Source organism: Plecotus auritus (genome assembly GCF_963455305.1).
Source record: "Plecotus auritus genome assembly, chromosome: 4".
Taxonomy (NCBI): domain Eukaryota; kingdom Metazoa; phylum Chordata; class Mammalia; order Chiroptera; family Vespertilionidae; genus Plecotus; species Plecotus auritus.
Window position 1 is genome coordinate 5,694,919 of NC_137775.1, and position 12,561 is coordinate 5,707,479.

General features: G+C 48.1%; 1 protein-coding gene across 8 annotated transcripts in view; it reads right to left on the reverse strand.

Moving 5' to 3' along the window:
* ARID1B (AT-rich interaction domain 1B) overlaps positions 1–12,561 on the reverse strand; it is a 415,788-nt gene that overhangs the window by 26,199 nt on the left and 377,028 nt on the right. For 7 of the 8 annotated variants that reach the window (XM_080666163.1, XM_080666164.1, XM_080666158.1 and 4 more), the window contains 3 exons: positions 9,692–9,837; positions 4,471–4,580; positions 3,632–3,790 (listed from right to left, as the gene is read on the reverse strand). In XM_080666163.1, coding sequence (XP_080522289.1) covers positions 3,632–3,790; positions 4,471–4,580; positions 9,692–9,837 — 415 coding nt within the window. The remainder of the gene's footprint in view (positions 1–3,631; positions 3,791–4,470; positions 4,581–9,691; positions 9,838–12,561) is intronic. The other variant, XM_080666160.1, reaches the window with a different exon arrangement.

Genomic DNA, 12,561 nt, shown 5'->3' on the forward strand with positions numbered 1-12,561 from the left:
TTTAAAATAAAAGGTAATTTGAAATAAGGACACGAGGAGAAGTATTCTCACCTAAAATCAATTAACATAGAACCAACCTCCCTCTTGCACTTTATCGGACTCGATTCAGGGTAAGAGAAATAAGAGCCATCTCTTCGATGTGGAATCACTCGAGCAGCTCTGTACACCCCGAATCTAAGACTGAACTGCCGTCTGGCCTGTCCCCTGCCCCGGGAGAAGCCACTGAGGACCTGGGCAGGGAAAGGAGTGAGTCATCCTGACCGGAAACAGGCCTCAAAGTAGCTTGACGATGCATGTTTAACTTTCTTACATTGCTTTGTTAAATAAACTTAAGTTTCGTGTCGGCATATCTCAATTTGTTCTCTTAAAATTAGAAAAATGTACTGAAGATCATAATTCTTAATAGTCATTTTATTTTTCATAGTTTTTAAAGCTTCAGAAAAGCATTTTCATGGTGCCATAATGCATCTGAGTGAAAAGCTAGCCCGGGCCAGAGTGGCTCAGTGGAGAGCGTGTCGGCCTGTGAACTGAATGAAGGGTCCTGGCTTTGATTCCAGTCAAGGGCACGTACCTTGTTGCAGGCCCCTCCCCGGCCCGGGCCCTGGTTAGGGCGCGTGCAGGAGGCAGCCAATCACATCGATGTTTCTATCCGTCTTTCCCCCTCTTAAACGCAACAGAAAAATACCGTCCGGTGAGGATTAAAACACAACTAGTGGTCAGGCTGGGCTCACGTGCCAGGACAACCCGGTGGCTGCCCCTCACTGCAGGCGTGGTCCGCCCTCGGCTGCGCCTGTGACTCAGTGAGTGAAAGCCCACCCTCTGCAGGGAGCATCTGCCTGCCTCTACTCTCCCGACGGGACGTGAAGGGCCACAGGCAGGGTCTGCTGACCTGGAGGCACCAACTGTGCCTGCACACCGAGGGCACTTGGCACACGGGAGTGAAGACGCACATGATAAGAAAGCCCAAAAAGTCTGGCGGCATCCAAGTAAGAATCAACAGCGGATTAAAACACCCTGAAAAGCGGGTTTTGTGAGCAAGGTGCTCCGGGAATTGGACACCATCTAGTAAGACTGAAGCTGAGACGGACCGTGCCCACACTCAGCATCCCCTCTCCCAGCCTTGGGGTCTGCTTCCAAAGTGAGAACTGGGTGTCCGGACAGAGAAGGACACGGAGGGAAACAAAAGCCTCAGGAAAGAGCAGACTTCATCCCGAGGCCCGCAGACCTCGTCTGCTCAGACGCTGGCTGTGGCGTGGCTTTTGGAGAAGCGTCACTAGGACCTGCCCACGGCCACTGAGCTCTGCGGAGGGGCTGGCCTTCCCGCCTCACGTGGCTTCAGTGGTGGGAACCTGTCCCAGCCCACGGGGCCAGCACACGGCGTGGGGATCGCGGAAAACCACAGCAGGACGTTGCTGTAGTGCCGCCCACGTTCTCCTCGCCTAGAACTTAATGAAGTCTCGAAGTACTTTTTCCCTCGTCTTCGGGCAGATTCACATTTCGCAGTCTTTACCATATGCCTGGTAGTACGTGGATGTGCAAACGTTTACTTTCACTGTGAATGTTTTGTGACAACAGTGCTGGGCCCACACTGCCAAAGCACAGAGCGTCTTTCCTGTTCAGTCCGCGCAGGGCCTGCTACTGGACGGACTTGGTCAGGGACACTGGTGAGAGCAACGCGAGGCACAAACCACGTCGCTCTCAGCGCAGAATGTTCCTAAACTGCACACGTCAGCAGTGACGTGACAGCACAGTCTGAGTCCTTCATTCCAAGCTCCTCCGGTCTTTCTTGAATTAACATCTCACTCAGGAAAGGGGCTTTCTCACCCACAGTGATCATCTAACAGTCCCCTCCCCCGAACTGCACCCTCTCCGTCCTCACTGAGCCCTGGAGCCGGGAGCGGCTTGTAAATTCTCAAGATGGTGATGGCCCAGGAAGAGATAATGTACATGAAATATTCAGAAAAAAGAGGAAAGTGACATGCAATTTTAAGTGCGATGCATTATAATTGGAAAATTAGGTTAACATTACAGTTTGCTTTTTTCCTTGTATTTATGTAGAAAGTGGGTGTATGCAACTTCTAAGTTAAAAATACAATAAGTACCTCAACCCTTCTTTATAGTTCAGAAATCAACAAGGTGGGATTTTTAAACATAGTCTATCAGTAGTCTTTGTTTTTAATCAATTATTGGTCTTAGTTATTATCTTAAGGTCTTAAAGATTTTCAGTCTCTACAATTTTCCCCTCTGAACTAACATGCAAATGTTTTGGGAAAGTTTTAATTTGAATTCTACCTGTTGAGAGTGTTACTGATCCCAAAATACTTTTCTTATGATTAAAACAAACAAACAAAACCCAGGGTCGATGATGGGGAAACACCCTCCATATTGGCTGCCTTCTGAGACTCAAAGCCAGTAACGCAGACATCGGCATGAAGGAGCGGCACCCTCCCGCCCATCAGTCCTGCACAGCCCCCCGCACCATTTCTCATTCATCTTGTTGTCTACAGAGAAGGTGGCAGCGAACATCTACCCCTTCTTCCTCTGCAAAGGAAAACGCTGGTTAGACCGGAGCTCCGTATGAATTCTACAAGCATCGGCCGCAACCACCTCTTCCAACCTCCAGCCCATCCGCGTGAGCCAGCGAGTGGACAATGAGTAGCGGCCTCCTTCTGGGTGCTGACGGGGCTGCCAGGTCCCAGTGAGCCTCTCCCACTCGCTGTACTGAGCTGTGCTCTCCAATCCACCCTCTTACAAAAATTAGCGTGTTAATTAAGCCTTCCTGGCGAGTAACTGCATGTTAAGGTTTTTTAAAAAAGATCTTTTGAGTCCTTATATGAATGTAAAATAAAGGTTACTACAGTGCCATTCTTCTTTTTTTAATGGCACAGAATTAATTTCTTCAGGAGGAAAAGAAGACTCAATGGGCACAAGAACATAAAGGCCAAAAAATCCCCTTAAATATACACGTTATCACTTTTGTTTCTTATGTGTCACATGGGAACCAACACTCAGTTTCAGGATCATCAGCAGTCTTGTGCAGGATGTAAGTTTTCATCTCACCGACTCTAGTGTAGGCACATCGGTCATCTAAGAGGCGGTCCAAGGGTCCCGTGCACGAGCACTCCCACCACTTCTCTGCTGATGCCGAGGGGGCGGGAACAGGGCTGACGTCTAAGCCACGCCCGAGCGTAATGCTCCTATTCTCAGGCAGGCAGTTTTGAAAGAAGATGTTTCAGATACAACAAACTTGCCGAAGGCAGCTTGTCATTTACTCCATGACTGCTCACAGTTCCCACGTAAACAAGGAGGGACTCATTTTAACTGCGCCAAGTGCGCATGGACTCAGTATTTGAACGGTCACCACGGGGAGGAGTTTGGACCTGTAACACAACCTCGTGCTCGTAGGCGCTTGTCCACAGCAGCGGTTTCATCGACAGAGATCAAATTCTATGATGCACATCAACTTTGCTCATTTTGTTACTAATGCAATTATAAAGAAACCCCTTTTATGGATAAATTATTGAAGAAAAAGTCTTATAAAACAAGTAAATAAGCAAGCATTAAAGTAGAATTACTTAATTATCCAAAAACCCCGAAAAAAAAAAAAAAACAAAAAACCAGAGCCACTTACAGGGCTTGATGGAGTCTTGGGCCAGCCCGGGCTGCTAATGCTATCGCTCTCATCTCCATGAAATGAGGAGATGCTAGCAGAGCTGGGGGACATTGGGGAGGGGACTGGCAGGTTGCCGGGGGTGGGGGGCTGAGAAATACCCTGAGAGCTGTAGCTATCCTGTGGTAGAGGAATAAAAAAAAAAAAAAAAAGACAAAGGTAGGGCAAACTTTATTTAAAATAACAAAAAGTACATCCAGTTTAACAGACGAACTTTCATATTAGATAAAGACGTACAAACGGACACACAAAAACACACACATAGACGGTATTAAAACAACATTCTTAATTAGTACAATTCGGTGAGTTTGCTGATGCTGGATACGGCCACTAAGCCACCATGCTCACTTCAAGCTCACATGGAATGTTAAGCATGGGTTACACCTTATGAAAGCAAGAAAGGAAAAAAAAAAAGCTGTTCACCTTATTTATCAAATAAGGCAGGAAAGCAAAATATTAAATATGTTGCTGTTGCTGAGGCGGCCAAAACAGGAAGCTATAAACTGAAGGCAGAGAAAATGGCTGCAAGAATCAAAACCAGGCAAGATCCCTTCCTTCTCCCCACCCCAGAGCACTTCTCTTAGGGGTCCTGTCCCGCCACCCCCTCCCGCAGCCGTGAGTTAATGCCGTAGAACTAGTAACTTTCAGATCCACGCCATGACGGGGTGGGGGAAGAAAGGCTACAGACATGTGCACAAGTGAAGGCATGCAGAGACCAGACGGGAAGCAGCGTGGGCCAGCACCAGCGACGCCAGGACGTGCAGCGTTAGCAGGCAGCCCACCGTGCAGAGAGGAAGTACCTTCGCCTTGCTCTCGGGCTGCGGAGTGCCTTCTTCCTTCCCGTCGGCTTTGAGAGGCAGGGGCAGCTTGGATTCACCAGGAGACATCATATCTGCAAGACCCATAGATGCTAATCGAAAACAGGAGAAAGAGTTTAGGATTATACATGTGAATCCTCAGGTGGAGCGCCCGCTAACACAAGTTACTGAGGGATGCACGGGGCACCGGACTGTCGCTTGAAGGAAGGAAAGGAAAAGGAAATCGTAACTCAGAGCAAACTGTAATTTCTGAAGTCTAAATAGCATGACATTCCGGCAATCCTTTATTTTAAAAAAGAAGCAATCATTTACTCAAGATCCAAACCACTGAAAGTCAACTTATAGCAATATTATTTAATAAGCCCAGTCTTTAAATTGCTCATCAGGTGTTGAAAGCAACACCTGGTAGTGTATATTTTTTTACCTGGTGACTAGAGGATTTAGTGCTTCCTTTATTTCCTAAATTCACAGAATCTGTAAGTCTGCAAAATCATTTGACATATTATAGTGTTTCATTCGAAAAGCTTATTTATCTATTGCATGGGGCCTAGGCTATAATAATGGAAGACAATTGTAGCAGATGACTTCAAAGACAATGATCAAAAGTAGTAAGTTCTGAAGGAAAGAATCTAATTATTTTGCATGGGCTGGTTTCCTTCCGGTCTGGTGCACTGCACACATGTCAGTCCTGGGCAGAGCTCAGACACCCAGGGCAGACACCCACACCACTCCAGGGTCAACCTGATGACCCCAGGCAAAACTCATTTTCTCTTTCTTGGCTCAGAAATTCAATCAAATTCATCTACGCTTTAGAATGAAAGGGCTACCAAAGAACAACTGATTTATACACATTCATTGCAAATACGAATAGACACTTTCAAGTGAAAAACAGAGTTTGAATTTCTTTTTGAAGGAAGAGCGAGGCCACGGTGGGAGTGAGTGTAGGTACCGGGGAGTGAGAGCTGAGCTCCTGCGGGACCCACTGTGAGACCACCTGCACAGCACGGCTGCAGGTGCGACACCACACACGTGCGAGGCGTCGGCGAGGAGAGGGAGGCGGAGAAGGAAGAGGGAGAGCATTGTGAGCCTTATGAGCGAGCTAAGACCAGGAAACATTCCTGTTTCGAAGCGAGTTAGTCCTGAGGTTTTCTGGACAGGACCCACTTTACATCTTGCGAACGGGGCTGGCTCCAGCGAAGAGTGCGCGCGGAGCACCATGTGCCAAACAGCACAAAGAGAAAGGAAGCTACGGCAAAGCTCCACAGACTGCCCACTGCAAAACGAGTGCCGCACACACTCGTGTATTACTGTGTTTTAGAAAATAATTAGTTCTAATTACAGCAGGGGGAGGAGAGCAGGGCTCTGGCGAATCAGCTGGCAAGCTCTGTGGAGCTCATTTGCTGATATCGTTAGCATCACTGCAGGTTGGGACCAGAGGTCCTGCCAAAAAGGCCCACCCTGCCACGAGCCGGCCAGCTCCCATGGGCGCGCTCCATGGTGCACGCCAATGCCGCTTCCACTGCTGGCTTTCCCAAGCCCATGTGCAGCCCTGTCAGCCCTGAAGTCATCATCACACACACAAATCATAATTGGGATGTTTTTCTTTTTTTTTTTCCCAATTACTTTCAATACTTAGACTTTAAGAACTGGAACAAAAAGCTTTTTCAAGTGATGCAGCTGCAGAGAAGAATCTATTGGGATCAGCTAAAAATGCGGTTATTTTTGTGAATGTGTGAAACCTCAAAACAGCAGCTGAGAGATATTACACGGAGAAGTCCGCCTTGCTGCTCCGGGTGGCTTTACCTCTGGGGTCCAGCAAGATAGGAGTTGGTAAAGCTGTACATCGAGGAAGACCCTTTTTAGAGAAATGGAAGGGGGAAAGCAGGGCGAGTGTGGGAAGAGGGCTTATTTATGCAAGTCCACCCTCCTTGCCAGCTATTCACAGAGTGGGCTCAAAGGGACGACAGCACGCAATTCCCGAGGAAGCGGCCAAGTCACGGACACGCGGCTTCGGCGAGGCCCTGCTTCTCCAATGGCTTAACAGTCTTGTCAGCATTTGTAACACATTATGTGAAATACTTTTTAAAAAATAAAAAGTAATACTATCCTTCTTCATGCATTAAATGTGTGCATGTACACAGAAGCAATGTGGCAGTGTAAGGAACTAGGTCAATATGTATTATGACAATTAATGACTTACACTGATTTAAAAATCAGTCTTAGATGAATATAAGCATATATATTGATTTGAAATTCTCCAAACTTCTTCATTTAAAATAGAAAAAATATTATATATTTTAAAATGGGCATTTGAGTTGCACAAATATGAAAACTGTCAAAGATTGCATTGCTTTATTATTTTGAGACACAGAAGGACTTGTAGTAATAGTTTTGTTTAGTGCTCTGCCTTACACTGTAAATTTTATCCTTCCAGGCCTTTCTTTACAGTGGCTTTCTCCATCCTTTTGTTGAAATGCTTATTTTGACTGCTTAGCAGAATTCTCAGGAATCGTGCACAAAGCCCCACTCTCCCAGGGCAAAGGGACTCCAGGGCACCATTTCTCCCCCCTTCCGAGGAGAGACCACCACCATAGGCACGTGTTAAATCAGGCCCTGCGCCCCCCTCCCCCAAAGGGCCACAGAGGACCCGGTGCGGATGCAGAGTCTGTAGACGCCACATGCACGCCCCTCCGGCTTCGCCAGCGAAAGAGCCAGAATGACTCGTAGAGTCAGGGCGGGCAAGGTCCCACGGCAGCCGTTTCCCCCCGACTTAATACATTCAAAGGAACAGGGAACACGTCATGTGAGCAAAAGTGACTTGAACGTTCCTTCCTACTCTCCCACTTCCTTCCTCAGCCTCCTTCCAAGGCTGCCACCATCCCAGAGGATGGCAAAGTAGGGCCAGAAATGCACCCACTTCTTCCTTTTCGCGGTAAACAACACAGCACACTCCGCAAAATGTTTCGTTCCTTGTTTCTGAAAACACAAAAGGGCCTATCTATGTGCATACACCTGTAATACTCGTGACTATTTTTATATGTAGCAACTATATAAAGAACACTGTTGACACAACACACACAGAGTGTGTGAGGAAAGCGCACTCCTTTATCTAGCTCAGCATGGCCTGGGCACCCCCTGAGGACGCCCGATGCTGATGCACCTCCACGTGGGCCGAGCAGGTGAGAGGCAGGACCCACCATGTCCACCACCGCCCTCTCCCACCCGAGCCAGCCCACGGGACCATCAACCTGAGCAAACCCAGCCTGTGAGCCAGCATCCCTCTCCCAGGAAATCAGCCCATCGCCCATGCCCACTGCCCCTGCCCATCCCACTGCCCCTGCCCATCCCACTGCCCCTGCCCGGCCAGGCCTGGCCCGTCTCTAGAAAAGCTGAGCGAGCACCTTCAGACCTAACGCTCCGCAGGAGCTCACTGCCCTGGGCCTGCCGTCCACTCCCCCGGAGCCAGCCCACAGTCCCGCAGACATGCGTGGGCCCTCGCCACATGCCAGCAAACGCTGAATCGTCACTATTCCTCGGATGTGCGGCATTATTACTTTCTATCAGGTAGCATTTGACTTAATAAAGCTGAAATAAAATCACATAAATGTGTAAAAAATTTTGATGAATGTTTAAATTATTAAAAATTCAATATTTCAAAATGCACAATGCAATAAAAAGTATATATACTACTAGTCCGTACGAAAGCCTGTGAGGATAAATGGCCTTTCACGGAACAGATTACCTTTGTATGAAATAACAAATAACTGAATTATCTGAATAGTGTAAAAACCCCTCTCTGTGAATCTCCGTGAAATTGGTTATTCCTTAGGAATACATAAATCTTCTCGGGCAGGCCACGGTGCCATCTGTTTGTTGTTGGTTATTTTTGTGGCCCTGGAGTCCAAAGGAAAAGGGAAAAATGAGTATTGCTAATAGTAGGTGAGAATTTATTGTGTAGATTCAATGCTCTGAGGTAATTGTATTTCAGCAAGCCAGACAAAACCCATAATGCCACAACCCAGAGTCCCTATTACCTGGGACGGTGGGGACGCTTCTGGCTAACAGGCTGCTCAGAGCTGCGCCCTGGTCACCGCAGATGGGACAGCACCGCCTCAGGGGTGAAGGACGGCCTGGCCCCCCTCCCCGCAGGAAGGCCTGTTCTGTTTATGTAAAAACTTCCACGTTCACCCGCAGTTCCTACTGTGTCCTATTCCGAACCCGTTCAAAGGGGAGCAATCAGGGGAAGGCTGTACCAATCCGGCCCTGGACGCCGGGACTGGCTCCGGCAGGATGGGCAGCACGTGAGCCCAGCGCTGTGTTCACCTGCCAGAGAAGCAACAGCTCAGGGCGCCGGCAGAGAGCGGAGCGGCGGGAAGGCAGCGCAGGCAGAGGCCTGAGCGGTCATGGGGGACACCACCTCGGGCTCCACAGCGCTCTCCTGACACACCGGGGGGCACCCGGGCCGACCGCCACTGCAGCCTCAATCACTCCGGAGGCTCCCACCCACAGGGCGGCTCCCGCTCCCCGGGTGGGAGAACGCAACCCTCCGTGGAGACCAGCACTCGGCTCGCTGGGTGAGCAGGCGGCTCAGGGCCGGAGGAGTCCGAGAACAGGGATATGCGCCCAGGTGTGGGCATCCTAGCCATTTCGCAATCCGCTTCCCGCACTCATCAGATGGGATGTGCTAAGAAAGCAGTTGAGGTCATACAGTGGGTTGGAAAATGTAAACACACTGAAAATACTGGAACAGTTCTTTAACAAAGTACCTAATTTCTCATTGATCTGCAAAGAGCACTCTGCCATGCGGACATTTAAAGGTGAGCTTCCCTAGAGGAAAAAGGGGACCCCACTCTGCCCTCAGTCATTCCTCTGAAGCAGGACGTTCACCTTCGCCTCCGCCACCGTCAAGTGAGAGCACGGACACTGCGTGGGCCGCCGATACTCCCAGAATGGCCCTCCCCCAAAGAACTTGGTGTATGTGCTTAGCAAGTACTCTGCAATGACACCGAACTCTGTCCACATCATGTACATGACATGTAATCCTCAAATCTTAGAACTGTTAAGCAGACTGCGCAGGTTTCCAAGAAGCAGAAAGCAGTGTTTTCCCCACTTCACCGAAAGGTGGAGGCTGGAGCCGGCGAGGCGCCGCCCGCGGGCGGGCATAGGAGAGGGGCAGGGCGGCCTGGGCCGGCGCCAAGGTTACCTGTGGAGCTGTTCACCATGTTGGGCGTCATGCTGTAGGGCGGCGCCTGCGTGTTCATCAGCCCCGAGCTGTTGTTCATGGGCTGGCTGTAGGGAGAGCTGGAAGCCATGAGCCCGCTCTGGTTCATGCCCGGGAAGCTGCCTTGCCTGTGAGAAGAGAAAGCACACGCATCTGTACTCTGAGCACCCACGGGCGGCGCTTGCCCTGTGGCCATTTCTCAGGGTGCACCTATGCCAGGGGCGGGGCTGGTATGTCTCATGTTTGCTTACAATCGTGTATTTTCTGGAGAGAGGCTGAACTCTATTGCTAAGTAGTTATTTAATGCACTACCTAAAATTCCAAATCATATTAACTTCACAAATAAATTCTACATTTTTAAGCTTGTCAAGATTTATATAGGGATTACAGAAGCAAGAAAGGGGGAACTTGAAATAATAACAGGAATTACAAAAGCAAGCAAAATTAACTACCATTTTCAAAGAGCTGACTCTTTATGAACATTACTTAATATCCTCCCATCCAAAACCAGAAGTCAAGAAATGCAAAACAGATGAGCAGGGTGGGAGGGTTATTTAAAAAGAAATCCCTTGACCTAAATTTTCTGATCTACTATGAGAGCGAGCATTTCCAAAATCCCTTCTACCCTCTCATTTGACATTCTGAAATCCGGGGCTGTTAGCCACACACCAGGCTCCTGTGTCAGAGCCCACAGTGAACGGCTGACTCCCTCGTCCCCCGGGGTTCCAGCAGCAGGAGGCCGGTCCGTGTCCCTCCCAGGCTCCGGTCCTGAGGCCACCCTGCCCGCAGCACGCGGATACATGAGCTTATCTTTTGGTGACTTAGTTTCGCGTCTACACTCTGAGAGACACACCTCTTCACTTCTGCAAAGTGCAAAGGGGTACTGTTTGATCAAAGGAGGCGAATGTCACTTCTCTAACTGCAGGAAATGGGGGGCGGGGGAGTGAGGGAGAGGAGGGTTTTAGCAGCAAGATGGTTTAATTTTCCCAGGAAAATTACGGCAAAGAAGATGATGGCAATGTGGCAAAATCTTCTTTTTCTTCTCTGGTTTGTGGTATTTATTTTTTTTAAATAAATCTTTATTGTTTAGATTATTACAATTGTTCCTCTTTTTTCCCCCCATAGCTCCCCACCATGCCCCCCCCCCCCGCACTGTTCTCATCCATAGGTGTACGATTTTTATCCAGTCTCTTCCCGCACCCCCACACCCCTTTCCCCCCGAGAATTGTCAGTCCACTCCTTTTCTATGCCCCTAATTCTATTAAATTCACCAGTTTATTCTGTTCATCAGATTTTTTATTCACTTGATTTTTAGGTTCACTTGTTGATAGATATGTATTTGTTGTTCATAATTTTTATCTTTACCTTTTTCTTCTTCTTCCTCTTCTTAAAGAATACCTTTCAGCATTTCATATAATACTGGTTTGGCGGTGATGAACTCCTTTAGCTTTTTCTTATCTGTGAAGCTATCTGACCTTCAATTCTGAATGATAGCTTTGCTGGGTAGAGTAATCTTGGTTGTAGGTTCTTGCTATTCATCACTTTGAATATTTCTTGCCACTCCCATCTGGCCTGCATAGTTTCTGTTGAGAAATCAGCTGACAGTCGTATGGGTGTTCCCTTGTAGGTAACTGTTTTTCTCTTGCTGCTTTTAATATTCTTTGTCTTTTGCTCTTGGCATTTTAATTATGATGTGTCTTGGTGTGGTCCTCTTTGGATTCCTCTTGTTTGGGGTTCTCTGCGCTTCCTGGACTTGTAAGTTTATTTCTTTCACCAGGTAGCAGAAGTTTTCTGTCATTATTTCTTCAAATAGCTTTTCAATATCTTGCTCTCTCTCTTCTTCTGGCACCCCCATAATTCAGATCTTGGTATGCTTGAAGTTGTCCCAGAGGCTCCTTACACTATCTTCATATTTTTGGATTCTTTTTTCTTTTTGCTTTTCCGGTTGAGTGTGTTTTGCTTCTTTATATTTAAAATCTTTGACTTGATTCTTGGGATTCTCTAGTCTGCTGTTGGATCTCTGTATATTATTTTTATTTCAGTCAGTGTATGCTTAATTTCTAATTGGTCCTTTTTCATATCCTCGAGGGTCTCGCTAAATTTATCGGCCTTTTCTAGAAAATTCTTGAAAAACCTTATAACTGTGGTTTTGAACTCTATATCCAATCATTTGCTTTCCTCCATTTCTTTCATTTGTGATCTGTTTCTTTGTCTCCACATTTTGGCTGCTTCCCTGAGTTGATAGAGTGACTTTGTGTGCTAGGTGTCCTATAGGGCCCAGTGGCTCAGCCTCCCCAGTTACCTGAGGGGGACTATTCATCACTTTGAATATTTCTTGCCAGTCCTGTCTGGCCTGCATAGTTTCTGTTGAGCAATCAGATTGTGTGCACAATCTTGCTGTAGTGAAGCCTTGATTGTTGTTGGTATCACTGGGAGGAATTGACCTCCAGGCCAATTGGCTATGAGGATCAGCTGTGTCTACGCTGGGAGAACTTCTGTGCTGGAGACACCCTTATGAGACAAGACTTGCAAAAGCCTCTGTGCTCAGCTTGGATGGGGCGAAGTCTCAGGACAGAGCAAACAGCAATGGCTTCCTGTCAGCCCTGCCCTAAGAGGCCCCTGGGTCTCAGTGTCCCACGGTAATCGCTGCAAGCTCCTCTGAGAGAAAGCCGTCCTCAAGTTTCGCCCGCTGCCAGACAGTCCATTTTCTCCCCAAATGAGTCTGGGTCCCCAGAGTCTCGCCTGGAACTGGAGTTCAGAGCAGTCGGGAACTTTTGTCTCCCTCCTGCTTGAGAAAGCCAGCTGCGTACTCAGTTGCCAGCCCTCTCCGCGCGGGCGCGCCTCTGTACCTC